The sequence below is a fragment of the Hemicordylus capensis genome, chromosome 5 (genome assembly GCF_027244095.1).
Source record: "Hemicordylus capensis ecotype Gifberg chromosome 5, rHemCap1.1.pri, whole genome shotgun sequence".
Taxonomy (NCBI): domain Eukaryota; kingdom Metazoa; phylum Chordata; class Lepidosauria; order Squamata; family Cordylidae; genus Hemicordylus; species Hemicordylus capensis.
The window spans coordinates 16,563,550-16,585,269 of NC_069661.1; the positions used below are offsets into that span (position 1 = coordinate 16,563,550).

General features: G+C 44.9%; 1 protein-coding gene across 2 annotated transcripts in view; it reads right to left on the bottom strand.

Moving 5' to 3' along the window:
* ANTXR2 (ANTXR cell adhesion molecule 2) overlaps window positions 1-21,720 on the bottom strand; it is a 172,287-nt gene that overhangs the window by 72,227 nt on the left and 78,340 nt on the right. For both annotated transcript variants that reach the window (XM_053256646.1, XM_053256645.1), the window contains exon 11: window positions 2,848-2,926. In XM_053256646.1, coding sequence (XP_053112621.1) covers window positions 2,848-2,926 — 79 coding nt within the window. The remainder of the gene's footprint in view (window positions 1-2,847; window positions 2,927-21,720) is intronic.

Sequence of the window (21,720 nt, forward strand, 5' to 3'; positions counted from 1 at the left end):
CAGATACTTTGCCTGGCCAGGCTGCACCCAATGATAAAGACATGAAGTGTGCACGTCTCCTCCCACCCCCAGAACTGCTCTGTTACTTAATCACATGGACAACATGGTTTATCCGAACCATGAGAGGCAGCTTGGATGAGCCACACTCATGCAACGGACGAATAGTATGTTTGGGGAGATATGCACACTTACATATTTATCTCAAGGGACAGGCCAGTTAGGCAAAGGCCAATTCAATATTCGAAACTTCATATTCTTAAGAGGCATTTAAGGAAATGAATCAATTTCTGTTCAGTTTGAGTTCCAAAATGCATCAAAACGTGAAAGCAGCTGAAGTGGAATTTGTGCAGCTATGCACTTTCCAGTGTTTATTTCAGGACTACACACGAACAGAGCAACCATTATCCAAAGGCCCTCTGTGTCAGTGACTGTTTGAGAAAGTCCCGAGAATGCATCCCTGTGCTCTAACTCTGGTGAGAAAGGAAAGTTTCGACACCATCACTTTGACTTGGAGCTCTTCAAAAACTGAAATCTGCATTGTCATATCATGAAAATGTAGCAGATTTGGAATGTGTGTGAATTTCTACAATGGTTCTCATTAAAAGACATCATACACTTCCCCTAAGTATAGCCAGATTGGTTTTAAAAAATGGGGGGTGGGGGTGGGCACACTTTATTTACAATCTGGTACTGAAGGGATTGTTATCACAATTTCAGTTCTGAAATGGTTATAAAACAAACCTAAGCTGATGAAGCGAAAGCCTTCACTCATTTGTCCTATACCTTCTTTTTGTGATTATTTACACATCATTAACTGATCATTGTAGCAATAGGGACCTTTTTTGGCACATTTCTAACATTTCAGATGTTTCCTTTTTTTAAAAAAAGAAGAAGAAGAATATAGGCCTTGTACGACTGCAGTATTTAGGACATGCTTCCTTTCTGCTTTCTGCAGAAGAGCTGCTGCCTTTTCTGTCACTGACAATCTGCAAATATGTTTCCTGTTTTTTGAAAACAACCTACAGAGCTGGGCCACCAAATGAGTAACTAGGTTTCACCATAAAACAGACTCCGCTGATCTGATTAAGGGATTTACTCTCTTTTACATATTTTCAAATGTCAGAATTCAGATCAATTAGATGAGATAATTAGATAAAACTGATGGTAGATAAGAAATTCTATACCTTTTCCACTTTTTATTTTCAAATTTCCAATTTAACACCATGGCCAAAACAAAGATTTAAATCAAATTCATATTAGATCAACAGACGTGTAGAATACTTGTATAGTTTTCCTATTGGACCTGCCTAGCATCAGATATAAAACAATTCAGGCTGATCCTTTAAATCATCATCATCATCATCATCATCATCAATTTATTTATTCGATTTCTATACCACCCTTCCAAAAATTGCTCAGGGCGGTTTACACAGAGAAATAATAAATAAATAAGATAAGATGGATCCCTATCCTCAAAAGGCTCACAATCTAAAAAGAAACATAAGATAGACCCCAGCAACAGTCACTGGAGGGGTACTGTGCTGGTGCTGGATAGGGCCAGTTACTCTCCCCCTGCTAAATAAAAGAGAATCACCACTTTAAAAGGTGCCTCTTTGCCAAGTTAGCAGGAGTGAATGAAACTTAAAATTAAAATACACTTAATGTGCATTGTTTTTCATTATTCCCCCTCCACCTGTATTTTTCCAGCTGCAGAACCTGGAGTTTTATTTGGTGTAGTGGTTAGAGTGCTGGACTAGGACCGGGGAGACTCGAGTTCAAATCCCCATTCAGCCATAAAACTAGCTGGGTGACTCTGGGCCAGTCACTTCTCTCTCAGCCTTACCTACTTCACAGGGTTGTTGTGAAAGAGAAACTCAAGTACGTAGTACACTGCTCTGGGCTCCTTGGAGGAAGAGCGGGATAGAAATGTAAAATAATAATAATAATAATAATAATAATAATAATAATAATAATAAGGATAACCCAAACCTTCTTCTGATCTACCCCAGACTCTCTGTGGACAGAAAGTATCAAGCAAGGAATGGTGGTGGTGTTTTTAAAGGAACATGCACCTCAAAGAGGTCTTTCAGAGAAAGTGGTTTTGGGGACCCTTCCACATCAACTGCTGGCTGTGCTCCCAGCAAGGGGGCACTCATATGTACATAAGTAAGTGTGTGTGTACTCAACTGTAGTCAATTTGCAACTACATCACTCTTCATGATTGAACTCGGGTTATCCCAGACAAAGCCTAACACTTCATATGTTATATAGTGTAATGCAAAGTGTGAGGCTGGAGTGAATTAAAAGTGAGTCAAGAGTTCCTAGACAAGATCAAATCCCTGCTTTCTCATCCCAGAAAAAGTGGTCATAGCACCTATAAGTAGCATGAACTCTCTATTATGGAGGGGTGGGTTCCATAAAGGAAAACACTGGCAGACATCCAGACCAATGAACTGCTTGCGGAAGGACACTGTGCTAGTGCAAAGCCATTGCACTAGCGTTGTGCAAATGTAACATGCCTCATTTGTTTTAATGTGGACTTTGGCTCAAGAGAGTTATAGCACCAGAGTGCAATCCTGCAAACCCCCCTTTTTCAATGCAACTAAAGCCATCTTCTTCCATCCACAACTGAAACTTTGGATGGAGTACAATTTCACATTATGAAATGCCTTCTACAGCTAAATAGATGTTATCTATGGATAATACCCCTGAGACAGCAACCTCTGAATTTCACTGCTTTGAAGAAAATGAGACTATCCAGTTCAAAACTGGTGGAATAACCCTAAAACAACAACCACAACAAAATACCACATTCCCATCCCAGGTTCTTGTCAGTCAAAGACTTACACATTCTGTTGCAGTAATTGTCACAGAACCAGAGGCTGAAGACAGCCCCTGATTGAAACTGACTGAAACTTCCAGTTTTCTGAAAAGAAAAGGAAAGGAAAGGAAAGTTAGCATTTGAGTACTACAGTATGCTGTGAGTTTAGCCAGATTCAGTTAAAATAGAACAGTGAATGCAGTACGCGAGTAGACTACGAGCCACATAGTGTGGGTTTAATTGATTTGCTAAATGGCTCAAGTACAGGTCTTTGGAGCCAAGCAATGTGGAGCGAAGGATAATAGATGGGTGTATCTGGGAGGAGAAAACAGAGGGAGCCAAAGTCTAAAGCCCTGCTTAGTCATGGAACAGAAGATGAAACGACAAAACTGTTTCTGGGCGGTCCCATGTCATATTACAGGGGTGAGCATGGAGTCACCAGGTGGGATATTTGCTTTTGGGGGTTGGGGGACTTTTCAGATAAAAATCTAACATGCCATGGTAGAACATGCCTCCCTAACAACTACTTTTGTATCTGTGCCGAGTTTTTATATGAATGAGTTCAACTGTGCCAATCCAGGAACACTTTTACCACTTCCTCCACTGTTTGTATGAAGCAATGTGGAGTGAAGGGTAATGGACAGATGTAGTTGGGAGGACTAGACACAGGGAGTGAAAGTCTAAACAGCTGCTTAGTCATGGAACAACAGATGAAATGGTAAAACTGTTCCTGGACTGTCCCACTTGAGATTATTTGGGGGGTAGGGAGGTGGATACAATGGCTGACATCCAGACTAAAGAAGCACGTTTGCAGCAAAGGAAGCATGTGTGCAGCATGGTGCGTTCCAAACTAAAGCAATATGGGCATTCACATGGGGAGGCCTTTTCTGCCAATCTTCTTTCCCCCTGAAGCGCTCCAAGTCACCCAAAAAAATGTCCCTGAGGGCTGCACAGCCCTCTGGGCCAGCTATTATGGAAAGCAGGGTGGTTACTAGCTGGGCTGATCCAGTACAGCCCTTCTTTCATTCTTACAGCAGAGTGCCCAAGGAAAAGAAAACTACACTTGATCTGGGAACCCAAGGATCATATCCCACCACCTCTACAAATTCACTGCCTTGGGCAAGTTACGATATTTCATTTTATTATTAATTGATTTATTTTATTTAACATATTTGTATACCGCCCACTACCAAATTCTCTAGGCAGTTTACAGCAATAAAACAAACCAAGAAATTCTAACAATTAAAATATAAAAATCAAATTAAAATACCCCCCAAAACCTACCAGATTGCTAAAAAGCTTGGCTGAAGAGATGTGTCTTTAGTTATTTCCTAAAAGCCAACAGGGATGGAGCAGCTCTAATCTCAGCAGGAAATATGTTCCACAGCTCTGGGGCAACTGCAGAGAAGGCTCTCCTTTGAGTCATCACCAGATGAACTGGCAGCACCCTCAGACAAACCTCCCCTTAAAATCACTAGTTTTAGCCAAAGCTGGGGATTTGCTGTGACCAGTCTAATAGGGTCAATGTGGGAACTGAAACCAATAAAAGGCTGTGAAGTGCTGAATGAAGGAGAAGAGGCAGTATCAATGGTGCATCCAACGTTGCTTAAAGCTTGGTGAAACATGAAACTAGGACCTCCCGATGTCATTTGCTAAAGGCAGATTTACCAAATGGTGTGTATATCAATAGAAAATCATAACCACTTATTCTAACTATCATTTTATTGAGGAAGCTATAAAATATGGAAGTTATAAAAATAACATCCTGACACGAGGCCTTCAAAAAAGAAAATGTGGGCTTTACATGCCAGTGGTGAAGTAGGTAGTTAACCATCTCAGAAAGATGTGTGGTTTAAACGTTGCAGTCTGACTGAAAGTTCCTGGGATGTGAAGAACTACATATAGCTGTGAAGCATTCACTGATGCACATCAAAAATTCAGATTGGCAATAAACATGCTAATTGCCACTCTGACAACATATATGCAGCATAAAAACCACTAATTATAAATGGTTGAGGCCTTCTGCAAAGAGCAGGCAGGCATCAGAGAAACATAAATAGTGAAGTGGTTTCTCATTTCTTCAAATAACCCTGGAAAACTCCCAACACATGGCAAGGATTATAGATCAACTTCCCTGGCTTTGACTTTAGAAACTTGACGGGTTTCTGTTTATGCCCGAATGTGAACTGCAAATGCAGACATTAGAGTTTTATGGATTTATAAAATTATGGTCATTTTATTTTCACATTCGTTTCAGACCTTTCTTCCTAGCAGCTCAGGGGGCATACTTGACTGTCCCATTTTTATTCCTATGACAACCTTGTGAAGCAAGTTAGGTGGCAGGTTGCCATGGGAGTGTCATCCAAAAAGGGAAACTGAATCCGAATCTCACCAGGCCAAGTCAAACAATCGCTCCAGTACGCCACACTGGCCCCCAAGATGGGGCGGGGAGGGAGGGGATGTCAATGAGGCGGGTCTCACGATCCGTGAGACCCGCTTTCTCCAAAACTGCGGGGAGAGTGGACTAAGCCCGCTCTCCCCGCAGACGATCGGGCAGGGAGCCCTAGCCGGCGGGGACTGGGGGCTGCGCGGCCCCCGTAAGCCTCCGTATTTATTTATTTGTTTGTTTTGTTTTGTTTTTATTTATTTACATATTTTTATACCGCCCAAAACTTATGTCTCTGGGCAGTTCACAACAGATAAAAACAACATTAAAACATTAGTTAAAAACAAAAACAAGAAATTTAAAACACAACAATTTAAATTTTTTAAAAAACAATGCTCTAAAACAACATTAAAAACAATCAAAACAGTATCAGTTAAAAGCCTGGGTGAATAGATGTGTCTTTAAGGACCTTTTAAAAGCTGTCAGAGATGGAGAAGCTCTTATTTCACTAGGGAGCGCATTCCAAAGCCTCTGGGCAGCAATGGAGAAGGCCCGTCCCTGAGTGGCCACCAGACAAGCCGCTTGCAAATGCAAAGGGACCTCTCCTGATGATCTCAGTGGGCGGTGGGGTTCATAACAAAGAAGATGTTCTTTTAAATACCCAAGGCCCAAGCTGTTTAGGGCTTTATAGGTTATAACTAACACCTTGTATTTTGTATTATCGGCGAGCGCGCAGGGCATACTGGGGAGACTCCGGCTTTTCGCCTCCCATCCGCGGGGGTCTACTCGTGAGTAGGCGCGGCGCAAAGCCTCAATGCGGCTACTCACGAGCTAGAAAACCAGGTTTGCGGAGCACTCGCTCCGCAAACCTGGTTTGGGGGCAGGGGTTCTTGATTGAGCTGGTTACCCGCTCTAGAACCACCGGGGTCGCAGTCGAGCCCGGTGGTTCTGAAGATTGGGAAAAATCGGGCTAGGCTTTCCTAGCCTGATTTTTCCCGATTATCAGAATAGCCCCAATGTATTTTGTCAAGGACACTAGGAGGCCATTCACACAATCAAAAACTGTGTGCTACCTGGATTTCGGAGCTGTGTGTGCTCCCAGTTTTCAGTTGTGTGGAAGCAAGGTAGGAGGACAACCTGGGTAGCTTTTCCTCCTACCTTGCTTCCACACAATCACCTCTACCTAGGTTGTCCTCTTACCTTACTTCCACACAACCTACAATTAGGAGCACACACAGCTCCCAAACCTAGGTAGAACACAGTTTTTGATTGTGTGAATGACCTCAATGACTTACTTGGGATTTGCACCCTGAGCCACTTCTGGAATAGACATGGAGGTGCTTCACACAATGAGTGTGAAGCACCAGATGGGGTTTGTGCTGGGAGAAAGGGCTTAGCCCACTCTCCCTGCACACGAGCAGTCACCCGATGTTGGGTGACCAGCTACTCCGGTTGTGCACTTCTCCGCCCGGCCACAGCTCTGTTTGGAGCTCCGAGGGAAGGAGAGTGCTGCTGTGCAGAGCCCCGCCTGCACGACGGGCGCACGCGCGAACGGGACTTCCGGCCACTTCCGGCCGACGGGGGCAACGGGACGGCAGGGAGGAACGCTGCCGTCCCGAGGGGCTTCTAATTCCGAGAGCGCCGGCGGGGGAAATGCGGCGGGGGGGGGTGAGTACACTCTCCCCCGCCCTTAAAGCCCTACCCCCGCCGTGCCGAACAACCTTTCGTGCACATCCCTAGCAATTGTGTGAATAGCTTCATGGAGATCCATGAAGGATGGTGGAGCATATTCTTTGCATGTCTAACGTTCAGAGTTCAGTCTTCAGCTGGCAGGGTTTGTGGGGTTGAGATTCTGATCGGAACCCTAAAATGAAAGTTCCCATCATAGTAGACAAGACTTTGGCCTAGATAGATCATTAAGATGACTTGTTATGGGACAGTTCATTGGTCTTCTATTAGCTTAGAGTTGCAGCCATGGGTGGAGTGGGGAGAGGCTATTCCCCGCCTTCCGAGAATATTCCCTGCCGCCTCCTTGAATATTTACCTTTTTTTAAAAAAAGTTTCCTGTCCTTTTTGCTTGTGGAGATATAAAAGAGTATAGAGGCAGCATTCTAACAGCTCACTTAGAAGTAATACACTTAAATCCTATAAAGCCCTAAACAGCTTGGGCCGTGGGTATTTAAGAGCACGTCTTCTTCGCTATGAACCACACTGCCCCCTGAAATCATCAGGAGAGGCTCATCTGCAGTTGCCACTGGTTTGTCTAGTGGCTACTCGGGGACAGGCCTTCTCCATTGCTGCCCCAAGGCTTTGGAACATGCTCTCTGCTGAAATAAGGGCCTTCCCATCTCTGGCAACTTTTAAAAAGGCACTGAAGACATATTGATTCACTCAGGCTTTCAATTAGATACTGTTTTAATACTCTGATGATTTTTAATAGTTTTAACATTTTAAATTTTAGATTGTGGTAATGTTTTAATCTTTTTATTTGTTGTTTTTGTAGTTTTGTTGTAAACCACCCAGAGACTTGCGTTTTGGCTGGTATACAAATATGTTAAATAAAAATAATAATAAACCATTTAAAGCACATTAGATTCCCTGAATTTATGTTCTGGCTGTTTTGTAATGATTCTTCAACCCCTTAAGCCTCCTCACCACAAATCTCTGGCTACAGGCCTGTATCAGCAAAAACTGCACTGGTAGGAAGTAGCAGATTTTGGATCCTTTAATCCAAACTTCACTAGTATCACTCCCACTCTACTTAAATTAGGCAGAGAAGACTTCTCTACCTAAAACTGAGTGTTCTGCCCTTAGTGAGTGGGCTGGAAGGCAAGGGAAATCTACGCTGTTCTCATTCTTTTACCATCCCAAAAGTGCATACTAATGAATTAAAAGTAGTACAAGGCATATTTATTTGTTTGTTGTTGTTGTTGCATTTATATGCCGCTATTCAGGCAAACCTCCCAAAGCAGTTTACAAAAAATTTAAATAAAGAACAATATATCAAGCCACAGGTTTACATCTTTACATGCGCATAAGTCTCACTTCTTTTTTCTCTCCTCCCCTCAAAGCAAGATGGTCCCTGGTCTCTCTGTGGTAGCAGTTGGGAGAGGGAGGGGCCACTTCAGCTGGGATAACTCACAGATACCAAGTTGAGGTGACCGGACTTAAGGTTTGCAGGATCTGCTTTCTTTTCTACTATAGCCCTGGGGTCTATCGGCTTGAGTGCAAAACAGTGGTCCAGATAGGCACAGAGGAACTGACCAGGGTGCCTCTGAGCACATGCTAAGTCCAGCGATTTGCTTTTAGTGCCGGAATTCATACAAAACCCCACTCCTGGTTTCCTTCAAGTTATCTTCATTTCAGCAGCATAACTTAGAAGGGGGGGAGCCTTTTTGTTGCAGAAACTCCTCTGAAAAATATCAGTTGTCTTACAGAAACTAGTTTGGCTTCCCTTGCAAATTCTCAGATGTTTTTCCTTACAAGGAACTGTGGAATTTGCATCAGATTTCACTTATTCAGATTTCCAGTGTCAACTCTATTGTCACTACCGTTAAAGAACTGAAAGTTAGAAATCCTTACCATTCCACTGAAAATCTCCCTGTAGATCTCCCATATACTAAGTGATCTTGGACATGGGTTTATACTTTCAGCCAAGATTCTAATTTTCATTTCAGGGCTAGGTACTGCAGTGTCCTTTGGCCTGTTATCCCCCTCATAACAACAGCCTTGCTGGATCAGGCCCAAGGCCTACCTAGCCCAGCATCCTGTTTCCCGCAGTGCACCACCAGATACATCTAGCAAGTCCACAATCAGTAAATGAAGGCATGCCTCTCTCCTGCCATAGCTCCCCCCTGCAACTGGTATTCAGAGACATCCTGCCTCTGAACCTGGAGGTAGCCTATAGCCATCAAGACTAGTAGTCATGGGTGGTCCTGTAAATGAATTTGTCTAAGCTCCACTTAAAGCCATCCAAGCTGGTGACCACTGCCACATCCCATGACAGAGAATTCCATTGATTAATTAAGCACTGTGTGAAAGGGTACTTCCATTTGTAGGTCCTAAATTTCTTGACAATCAGTTTCATCGGATGACACGTGGTTCTAATGTTGTGACCCTAACTCTCTCCACACCATGCATAATTTTATAGACCTCTCTATCAAATCTCCCCTTAGTTGCTGCCTCCAACCATTCTGGACTTGTATTGCTCCAGGAGAAGCACTCCACTCTGGGAAAAATGGATCAAAATGGATCTCGAGACGTCTGAGGTTTCAGCACCACTTATACACACTTTACATTTTACTCTCCATAACCTCTTTCTGCTCAGTTCTATGGATATGGGAAGCCACCAGATAATTAAAATTGGGTTCCAAAAGTGATACTGAGAACAAAATTTAGCCCTTAAGTACAAATAAGCATCTCCTAGCAAAACACACACAAAGCATGCAACTATGTGAATTTATGAGGGGAGTTTTTCCACTCCTGCAACTGACCTGGTGATCCCAAAGCAGAACAGATAATCATTTAAAGCTTAAGTTGCACAAGGAGACAATCCGTGGCCAAAGTCAGATTTCAGTTACCCTGATGAAAGGGCTGTGCTGAGTTCAACTGGTTAGAATGAACCCAAGAAAGTTAAACAGACCTAACAAGGAATGTGATCATTTAACTCACACCAAACTTTTCTGCAGCAATTACAACAAACTGTTTACTTTCCTTTTTAGGTCATCTGTTGATAAATCTCAAAGCAGAAGTTCATGATGCCCCAAGTCCAGATGAAAGCACTCTTGATTAAGCTACATCTCTTTTAAAAGCAGTTGCAGACCTGGAGCTGGCAGAGAGAGGAAATGGTGTCTCATCACCAGTAAATGGCACAGGGACTGTCCAGCAGGTGCCCATGACACCCACACAAGCACACAGATCCATCACAATACCCCATATTATGCCTATTCAAACCCTGTTCGGTTCTTATTCAAAACTGAGGAACAAACTGAGGGTCTGTACAAAGGAACAAATGTCTACCAGCTAGCCACACATCCCCTTGGATGCTAGCATGCTCTTCAGCCATGCCCTTGGCTCTCCCTGGGTACAAAGAAGGGAGAGTATGGCCGCATTCGTACGTAACATGGAACCACTGGTTCTGCGCCACACACCCCACCCCTGCTCTCCTGTCTATATTTGGACATCCAGGAGAGCTCCTTCTCTGCAGTCTTGCAGACTGAGAGAGGAGGGGGAACTGGTTGCCTGGGCTTCCTTCTTTACTGAAGGACAGCACCGGCAGCCTATAACAGACAGAGTGAGGGAGGAGCTTCCTCCCTCAACTCCAGTTGCAAAGCAACCAGACTGCGGTGCCAGAGTTTGGACATAACGCTGGTACAGTGGAACCAGAGGTCCAGGCAGAAGACCTAACTACAAACTGAAGGTACAAATCACTGTCCAGGGAGGGAAACTGTGGGACACTTTCTGTTGAAATTGTGGCTGTTGCCTGCATTTGGACGGACAGTTTTTGAAACTAGAGGTCCCTTCAGGTCCCTTCACCTCCAGACGCATGTTACATGAAAATGTGGCCTGCATGTTCGTGAGACTTATGGACATCATACAGAACCAAGCTTTAACTGTATATCTGCATGTGTTCTGAACCAGCGTGTCTTCTATACGCAGAAAATGTTGCTTGTAGGGAGAAGCAACTTCTGTTATGCAAATTTCCTCCTGTAATTTGAAGCAATATAGTCCACATATAGGTGGAGTTTTCTTAGCAAAGAGCTAGCCATTATAGTGACAAATACAGAGTCCAAACTGAGAAGAAGAGAACTATGGCGGGCGGGGAGGGGGGCTATTCCTTCCTATCCCTGCCAGTACTTGCTTTCAAGCCAGGCTCACTTCCAGTTTGAGTCTGCCTGGTGAAGAACCCTGAAAGCTGCTGGGGATGGGAGAACAATGAAGCAATCCCAGCCTGCTCACTGACCTTCCCCTGCAAGTGCCTCTCCAGCCTCCAGATTACAAGAGAAGCACAGCCTGGCATAAACTTTTAATAATAAAGTTGGGGTTTATATATATATATATATATATATTTAATCATCTATATATTTAATTCTCTAAGGCAAACCTGTGGCTAATTCCATGCGTGGCAGCCCTCGCGAGAGTTCAGAGAGCTGCCGGATACGCTAGCCACGAGATGGGAAAGAGGGGGGAAATGGCGGCAGTGGCAGCGGCTGGCCAGCTGACCAGCTGGGGGGCGGCACCAAGAAAACAGTGGTGGGGAGAGGCGAAACGAGGCAACGGGGACAGACAGGGATGAGAGAAGAAGGAGCCAGCAATGGGCAGGCGGGGGAAGAAGAAGGTGGCACCAGGCAGGCGGGGGAAGGAGGCGGCAACAGGCGGGTGACAAAACGGCGACAGCGGCGGGGGGGGGGGGCCACGGCAACAGGCGACAAACTAGAAGCGTAGATGTTCTGCAACCAGTACAGCTAGTTGTTGTTCACTTTATTTCCACGATAGCCAAAGTTGTGCCAGCACAAGAAAATCAAGTAGCTGCAGAAAGGCATGGGGATTTTCAACCTGCACTCTTGAGTGGTTGCGCAGATGATGCCTTTAAAACATATGAGATGTGCCATAGGTTGTGCACCTGTTGCACAAGTGTGGCCTTGCTTGAGCTAGTGCAACACTAGACTCAAACATAACCTCCAGACAGGCTCGGACTGGCCCACAGGGCAACAGGGCATTTTCCCCGGTACACCCCATCCACAGGGCGCCCTGCCACACTCAGCAGCAGTGAATACTCCCACCCTTAAGTACCCATTCTGCTCAATACCCGGCGCCCTCCCCACATACATTCCACTGCCCTCTCAGTGTCCCCAGTCCGGCCCTGCCGCCAGACCTAGCACAAGTTGCAAATGCACCTGCCTTGGACTAGTGCAATGCTCTACACAAGTGCAGCTTTAGATTTTCAGTCTGCATTTCTCTCAAGGTCCAGCCCCACCTTTATTTATACCCACATCTAAGAGAGTCTTAATTTGGGCACCAGTTAGCTTACTCTGCAGAAAGCCCAAAGGGCAAAATTCCCTTTAAATTCCTGCAAAATCCTGACTTTTCCTAAATGCAAGTCGGAATCTCTCAACCTTTAGCTGCCAAGCTTTCTGACAAAAATCTCAAGCAACAGATTCATTGAGCACATCAAATATCAAGCTGGAGATAAAAATCCAAGGAGAACCACTCAACACATCAGCTTCCTTTTTTGATATGCAGCTGCAGGGTAAGTGCTCGGAGATTGACAGAGGGGTTCTAGAAGCCAGACTCAAGTCAACTCATACAGATAATCATCAAAGATAAAAACTGCAAGACCCAACACAAAGAATATCATCACGGCAAATGTCATGTTTGAGAGACATGAGCAATCCTTTTTATTTGTTTTGATGTCTTCGGAATGTATCTATGGCATGCTTCATGTTGACTTAAATATGCCCTCCAAACCAAGCAGCAAGGGAGAAAACACACACACACACACACACACACACACACACACACACACACCCCTCTTTCTCATGTCAAGATGCTGTCCAGGAATAACCCTGATATTTCATCAAATGTCAACCTAGTGTGTGGTAATTACAAAAAAAGTGAATTCAATGCTAGAGATCAATAAGAAAAGGACTGGAAGTAAAACTATTAATATTATAATAACCTTTATACAAATCTATAGTGCAGCCACATTTGGAATACTAGAGTGTAGACTGGTGACTGCATCTCAAAAAACATACTGCAGAGCTTTAAAAGGTTCAGATAATGGCGACCTAAATAAACAGGGGGCTGGGGCACCTTCCTTTTGAGCAAAAGTTACAATGTTTGGGGCTTTTTAGTTTAGGGGGGAGAGGCATATTAGAGGGGACATAAATTAGACTTATAAAACGATGCCTGATGTAGAGAATTTTTTTTCTCCCTCTCAACATTAAAACCGAGGATCATCCAACAAAACTGACTGGCAGGAGATTTAGGGAGCACTACTTCACATAGCGCATAATTCATTTATTAAATCGGTGGCCACAAGACGTAGTGATGGCCACTAGCCTAGATGGCAAGAGATGGAGATGGCTTCATCTCCTGTTTGTGGGCTTCCCAGAGGCATTTGGTGGGCCACCATGGGAAACAGGATGCTGGACTAGATAGGCCCTGGGCCGGATCCAGCAGGGGTCTTCTTATGTTCTTATGAACATGGTGGGGGTGGGGGGGGGAGATGTTGGTTTGTACACTCAGTTAATTAGAGCTAGAGTAGAATTTCACAAGATCTGAAATATTATTCAAAATGCACAATTCTACTGTCATGGTCCCTTGGGTTAGATGCATGCAGTGTCAGAAACACTAACATGAGCCTGGCTATTGTCTTCAATGCAAAATACATCTTTGCCTCCCACAGAAAATTACCATGGCCCAGACCCTCTCAAAAGCCAAGTTTAAAAAATTATCTCAGAAACTATAGCAAAACACTGTTCAAACTTTTAAAAGAAAGGTTATTAGAGTAGTGGAATGCATCATAGGCAGAGATGAATTGATAGTGAGTCAGATCATTGGTCCATCTGACTCAATATTGACTGGCAACAGCTTTCTACCGTTTCAGACAGGAATCTTTCCCAGCCCTAACCAGAAATGTCAGTGACTGCACCTGGGACGTTTTGCATGCAAAGCAGATGCTCTTCCACTGGGCTACAACCCCTCTTCAATCTAAGAAAAAGCCTGGCCCAACTTATCTGCATTTGGATGTGCGAGATCATTCACCATCTAAACCACGGAAAAGGACAGTAAAAAAAATCCACAGAAAACTGAAATTTTAGCTCTTCATTTTCACGTTTAAATTGTGGGTATCGTATCAGTTCTGAAAGTGCATTGTATTTGCTTGCAAACCAAGTGCCCACTATCTTTACACTTATCTTAAATCTGTTTGAGATCACATTATGATTTGAACATTGTTGTATGCATGTAGCTTATTAAACTTTTGAGGGGACCGGGGTTTGTTCCCCTCTTGGCTTTCCTACACATGGCTTCTTCAATTATTAGCCAGGAAAAATGTTCCTTCTTGTTGCTCTGACCTATGTGCTGGGGCCTCAGCACAGAAACAGGGCTGCTGGATCTTCTTGAAGGACACCCACTGAAGGCAATGGCATGGCACTCCACAGAATGCATGCCCAGCCAAGGGTTCAATGCCCTATGGCCTATCTTTCTGTAAGATATTCCCATTAGGGGATGGAGCTGCTCTGGGAAGAGCAGAAGGTTCCAAGTTCCCTCCCTGGCATCTCCAAGATAAGGCTGAGAGAGACTCCTGCCTGCAATCTTGGAGAAGCTGCTGCCAGACTGTGTAGACAATACTGAGCTAGATGGCCCAATGGTCTGATTCGGTGCAATTCCTATCTTTCTTGCATACATAGCCATGCATGTGTGCAGAGCTGCACATGCAGGGTAGAAGTGGTGAACTGCACCATAGATTTCAAATATTTCAAAAAACTAAATGTTCGAACTTGAGTCTCACATGCCCCTTTTGGAAGCTGACCCCTAACTGAATGGAAAGACCGCCTTGAAAAGCAAAACACTTTAAATAACTTGCTGCATGTGGAGGAACCAGTGGTGGGGAAAAGACACATTCAGCTCACTTGAATCGCACTTCATTATTTCTCAACTATGACCCCTGGAAATTGGGCAAAAGGGCGCCTTTTAAAGCAGCAGCTCGTTTACATTTAGTAGGGGGAAAGCAACTGCTCCTATTCAACCCAGCACAGCTTCTCTACTGTGGCTGTTGATGTTACCTGCCTTGTGTGCTCTTTAGATTGTGAGCCCCATTGGGACAGGAAATAACATTCCTTTTCCTGCGTAAACCACCTTCTGATTTTTTTTCTCTTCTTCTTTTCATTTTTCTTCTTTTCTTTTTCTTTTGCTGAATAGGGGCACATTCCTATGACACTTTTCAGTTAAAAAATAATAATACAAAGCAACATCAACTGTTCTAGAGCTGCCCTCCAAAGCCCTTTTCAGACACGGAGGCTATTCACACGCAAGTGCAAAATCGGGCTAAGGAAGCCCAGCCCAGTTTTGCATGTCCATGTGAACTGCCAGGATCGGGCCCGGTCCTGGCGGCTCCACAGCAGCAAACCCGCCCACCTGGCCACCCCTCCAAACAGAGTTAGAAGATCTAGTACTTTCCTAACCCCATTTTTTAGATCGTGTGTCAGCTGCAGCTGCTTGCACACTCGGAGAGGGGAGGGTGGATCCCCCTAATGCACCACAAACCAGTGCGGTGCATTACTGGAGCTCCGGGGGGGGGGGTGATGCAAGGCAACGAACCCCGGCATCTCCACCCCCAGAGCTACCAGCAGGAGCCAGTGCTCAACTAGGCGGGTGATCCGTCCGCCCAGGGAGGGAGAGTTACTCATCTGCAGGGAGAGTAAATGTAACCTGTTCTCCCTGCAGACTGCCCCAGAGCCCTTCTCCTTGATCATGAGAACAAGCCTACATAAGAACAGCCCTGCTGGATCAGGCCCAAGAACCATCTAGTCCAGCATCCTGTTTCACACAGTGGCCCACCAGATGCCGCTGGAAGCCTACAGGCAGGAGTTGAGGGCATGCCCTCTCTCCTGCTGTGACTCCCCTGCAACTGGTACTCAGAGGCATCCTGCCTTTGAGGCTGCAGGTGGCCTATAGCCCACCAACTAGTAGCTGTTGTGCTTGCATTCTGATGTCCGTTCACTTGTACATGTTTGGGACACACGTCCCCCAAATGCATGATACAGATGGGGATTGTACTGCTGTACCTGCATTTAAAAAACCTTTGTGCAGATCCATACCGGTGTAACCTGTACAGAGATTGTATGAGTACTGAACTTCATGTGTGAACAAGCTTAAGGAAAGACTAATTCTAGGATGAAGCAACAGTGAAGCCGGTTTTAAGTGACGCTCTCTTCTTTGTCTTAACAAGCACAACACTGACAACTTTAAAGGAATATCCATCATCATCACAATTCTTTCTTTCCCTTTTGTATGTTTTGGGTTTGTTTTAAGATACAAGAGAAGGATATGGTCCATTGCCAAATGTCTGCTCATCTTTGGTCTAAGGACTTCTCCATGTTATAAAATACAGCTGACATTTCAATCCACAGTAACCTATTTGCAAAGTATTCATTTGCTCCTTTCTTTATGAGCATCCAATAAAAGATTGTCATTTTATGATCCATTAAAAAAGATGAAAAAAAATTAAATAAAAACCATGAAAGACATTTGCTGGAAGTAATAAATAATTTACCTCCAATTTCCACACACTGAAGATTAAACTGGCAACTGCTCAAAAAGTTATTAAAACGGTAGTGACTAAAGAGGTTTTTAGAATATAGGTGACAGCATTATAAGTAACTAGCATACTGTATAATGGTTTCAGGATTGGGGGCATTTGAGATTTTTTTAAAAGGTTTTGTTCAGATCACCTTAATGAACTCTATATATGTTGGGTGTTTTTAAATTAAAAATCTGACTTTGGTAAAATAAGAAACATATCGCAGGGAAACCACCAGTTAAATCATGAATCATTTGTAGCTGAGCTGGAGGTCAGGTTAAGCTGAGCTAATAGGTAGAGCAGGCAAACCAATTCTCAAGCTGACTCATGATAAGCTGCTCTGCCATTGAAAATGGCCCTTTCAACCTACAGATGCTTTAGTTGCATTGCCGAAGTTACTAGCCTATAAAAATACTGAGTAGCCTGTCTGCTCACACATACCTTTGTTAGTCATTTGTGCCACAAATGTGATCTAAAAGTAGGGATGTGCAAATCAGCTCGATGTTTGACAGGTTCGACGTCGAGCCAATTCGGTTTGACGGTCCGGGGTTGAACTGAACCACCCCGTTCAGTCCAACCCCAGACCGAACACCCCCCAACTGTTCAGGGGTTTCACAAACTTTTTTTTTTAAAGTTACCTTTACTCCCTTCAGGGGAGTTCTTTGAGGCGGCGGGGGATCCGCTGAGGTTCCCCCTCCCCCCGCCGGCCTCCGTTCTCACTGCCAGCAGCCCGTTCGGCCGGTTTTTCACAGAGGCCAATTGCACAGGCGCGGCTGTGTCCAAAATGGCCACCGTGCCGAAGTTCAAAGGCCCGAATGAGCTGAAAAACAGGCCGCTGGTAGTGAGAACAGAGGCCGGCAGGGGGAAGGGGAACCTCCGTGGACACATACACACACCCGCCGCCTCAAGGAACTCCTCCGAAGGGAGTAAAGGTTAAAAAAAAAAAATTTAATGTTCGCAAAGACACCCCTCCAGACAGAACCAAATGGGGGGGGGGGTTTCGAGGGGGTGCCGGACCGAACTGGCCGGTTCCATGCACATCCCTATCTAAAAGGAGTGGGGGTGGGGGCAGGGGTGGGAGAGAGAGAGAGAGAAAGAAAAAGCACCTTATGTAGGCTTCATGGATTGTCACCTGGAGCCAATTTATATTTACAAGCATGTGGGTGAGAGACTGTTTACAAGCCTGGTTAACAACTTGGAACAAGCATTAAAGGGAAGGGGCAAAGCTCAGTGGTGGCACAAATGCCTTGCATACAGAAATCTGTGACCCAAGTGGATCAAACAGCAACTATTGCAGGTCACCTAGTGGTATGGCAAGCAAAATTAGTATGGAAGGAGTTGCAGTAGGACCCAGCAGAAGCCCCAATCAAAAAGGCAGCAACCTCTCACACCTGCCAGGTGTTTCTTTCAGTCAGAGCTCCCCTGGGCGGAGCCAGCTATGCAAAACCCCACACAGAGAGTTTGAGTGTCCAACTGATACTGCAGCATCTCTTCGGTCTGCGCCAGAGGAGATTTCAAGGCCGAGCTACAAGACTAGGGTGCCAGTCCTCGGTTTCAGCATTTGGGGAGTGTACCCAGCAAATAGGAGCGAGAAGCCACAGAAAATGACCATGAGGTAATGTGCCATGAGGCCCTGCAGGACAAGGCCCTTCAGCCCCCAGAAATTGACGGGGTGGGGGATATTTCTGTACTTGACAGAAGTTACTGAAGACGTTGAGTAGCTGTTCATCTCCTGTGGTTTGGTTTGCACAGACAACATGAGCAACCCCAGTCCTTTCAATGTGGGACTCTCCCAACGGGATGCTGGCAAGCCCAACAAAGTCCTAGGCCTAATCCCTGGCACTTCCAGAAAAAAAATGGACCTCACATAGCAGGCATAGGAAATACCGCCCAGCCCCCATCTAAAAAAATGGAGAACTGCTGCCAATTAAAAGGTGACAATACTGGGCTAGATGAACCAATGGTCTGACATATATCATGTTTCTATGATTTGGAGCCATCCGTTCAGGAAGAGCTTGTACCTTCCACAACAAAGGGAGCTTCTTGTCTCTCTCCCCTCTTGAGATAACTGCCCTAACGAGATGAATATAAGATGCAATCCACTGGCCTCATCATGTTCAGAGGCAGTTAGAGACATTTTGCTGCTAAGCTGAAGGACAATATGACACCTTCCCATCTGCAGGCAGGTGCTCAGAATTCTCAGGCCATGCTGCTGAGGCAGCGACAACATCATGCAAGTACTCTCTGACACAATATGACACCAACCCACGCAGTGGTGTCAGGGGCGTTCCTAGCTTACATCAAGGGAGAAAGAGGGAAAGAAGAAGCATGTCCCAGTAGGGTGAGGAAGGGTTGTGGCGCAGCAAGCACCCCATAAGGTGGTGCCCATGGCAGCAGGGGGCTGGTTCTTGCCACCTGTTGCGCCCCTGGCTTGTGGTGACTGTCGTGCCTTGCCTCATGAAAGGGCCACCCATGCCCATTTTCTGCATTAGGTCAGCAGAGCAGCCTAGCCAAAGCCAAGACTGCGAATGAAAAGTTGCTAGAAAGCTGCAGCTACGTACACCTAGTGCTGGATTAACAAGGCTTTTTGCTGGGCAGGCAGGACAGCAATCTAAGTGTTTGTGTTATTCATAGCCTAATTTCCTCCAGCCACACTCCAAAGAGTAATCCTCTTTGTCCTGTAAAATAACTATCAGCTCCCTTTCTCTTTCAGACCCTTTTTAAAACAAATAAATATATAAAGCTTGCTGGAAGCAGCAGGCCAATGTTTTTGAAAGCACGCTTAACTATACCATATGCCTGCTTAAATCATTTCTATCAAACAAGTTGTAGGGTTCATTTCAGTGCTGTTTTCCTTTCCTTCTCAACATGCTTACTGGTATTTATCCAATTTGTTCTGTTCTTCTTGCCAAATTGCAGGTTTGAGATCTCAACTAGGCGGAAGGACAGCTGCGCTATTGTTGACCGTTTTGCAATTTTTGTGTGTGGGGTTTGTTTTTTTTAAGGTTGCAGACGCAGCCCAAATCTCCAGAAGAAGCCAGTGACAGCTGCCTCACTGGTCATTATCAAGCAGCCATGAAAGTAGCAGGATTCTGAAATCTTCAAAAAGTCGAAAAAGGGAGAGTTTTTGCCTTGCCCTTTGGACAGCATGAATTTAAGCTTCATGTTCAAGATTCATTTTTTATAAAATCAGAGGGAGGGGATTAACCGGCAAGCAACATTTCCTATTGTACATCTTCCTGCCCCCTCTGTTAAGGTCAGAACATCGATCGCTCGCTTTCTCTCCCTTGCCTTCCCCAACCCCACCGAAAGTACTGCCATTAACAGCAATTTCCCAGCTGTTGCAGGCTGGGCAGTCATACATCAACCAAAGAAACAAGTCTTACGACAAGATGCCACCCCTTTGAAAAGAAGGATGTTTCCAAGCTCAACCCAGCACCTCCGAAGAATGAAACATCTGGGTGGAACTGGTTGAAATACCCTTTGTTTGGGAGAAGAGATCCATCTCCTCAGCTAATAGGCACTTGGCTAACTTTCCCACATGGGTGGTCTGTTCTGTATTCCTCCCCCAACTGCCTTTTCAAACCCAAGAAGCCAAGAGTCCAGAGTCATTTCAAAGAAGGCGGTTTTCTTTCTTCCGCTGAGCCAAACACCATTGTTGGAACAGCAAAGAGGAAAGAGCGCGTTAGATGAAGCAGACTAATGAGTAGGGACACATGTCCACAGATAACAGCTCTGAGACTATGCAGCTGGCTTCGAGGGCTCGTCCACCAGCACGTTGTTAATTATTTAAAGGAGAGGACAGAGGGAACCATCGCCACATCTGTCACCCACATCCAGGCAGAACCTCCGCTCATCGCAGGACCAGATGTGTTTGTTCAGAACGTGTACTAACTAGCTTCTTAATGGTTCCGAATCTTTAGCCAAAAGTTAATTAGGCAAACACACTAAACATCCGTCACCTTGCATGGCAGCCCCTTTTCTGCTTGCCTTTTGGGAAAACAAACTTTTGATCAGTTCACAGAAGCTATTCCTTGTCACTGCCAACTGGGGTGGGGGGAAGAAATGCGAGGAGGGGGTGGAAATAGAAGTCACCCTGCAGTAACGGGCAACAAGCACCTTTCTATATATTTTTAAGAACTAGAGCTGACAACAATTCAAAGATCTCACCTCAGCGATTAACTTGCAAGTTCTGGGGTCGGGGGTAGCTGTGTAAAACCATTGCAGTGAAAACTAAAAAAGAACCTTGCGACACCCTAAAGACTAACATAGTTATTGTGTCATAAGCTTTCATGGGCTACAGGCCACTCTTTCAGATACATAAAGTGGTCTCCTCCTAAACTGGTAGGAATACACATCACATGGATAAAGATTTTAAAGCATCCAAACGAACAGTAGCTTTGAGGCAGTGCAGTCAAAAGCCCTAAGAACTACAGAGGAAAATTAAAGTGGGGGCGCCTATATGTCAGCAGCATGCCTCCTTTAAAAAGGTCTGCTCCACACTGCTATATCGCTTGCTTTAATTTTGAGAAATTCTAAAGTTTGAGACTTATTCAAGGGTGCTTGCTAAAAGAAGAAAAGTGAGATAAGGTCGGATGCGCACAGAATGCATATGTGCACCAGAAAAATGTGTTTCTCACATCACATGTGATATGTGCTCATAACAGGGGCATAGCTTTAACTGAGGAAGGACACGAGTGAAGAGCCTGAAATCACAGGAAATGAAGAGACCGCTGGCTGGGCAACAGCTCACTCTTCTTGACTGAGGGCAGCAGCAGAGAGAGAAACAGAAAGAGTGAAAAGCGGAGGCTTTCTGCTGCCTCAATCTCATGGTAGGAGCCTATTAGTCCTTCACCACCTCCTCCACTGGTACTGGTCATGTGATCCTCCCGGCCCAGAATCTGAATGGAGTTGAAGAGTGAAGGGGCCACAATGACTCATAAGTTGGGGTGGGGACTGGGCTCGGGCTCATTCTCCTCGATGGAAATGGGAGGTGGGAGAGAGAGAGCGCCTTCCCTTGTTGTTAAAAATATATTTACATATTGCTTTTCAACCAAAAAAGTTCTCAAAATGGAATACAAGTGGACCCCGTTACCTACATGGGTTCCATTCTCAGCTACAACCATGGATAACAGAACCACAGATAACAAGACCTGAAGTCAATGGGAATTGTGGGGTTAAGTTCCTGAAGGACCAAAAAGGGTTTAA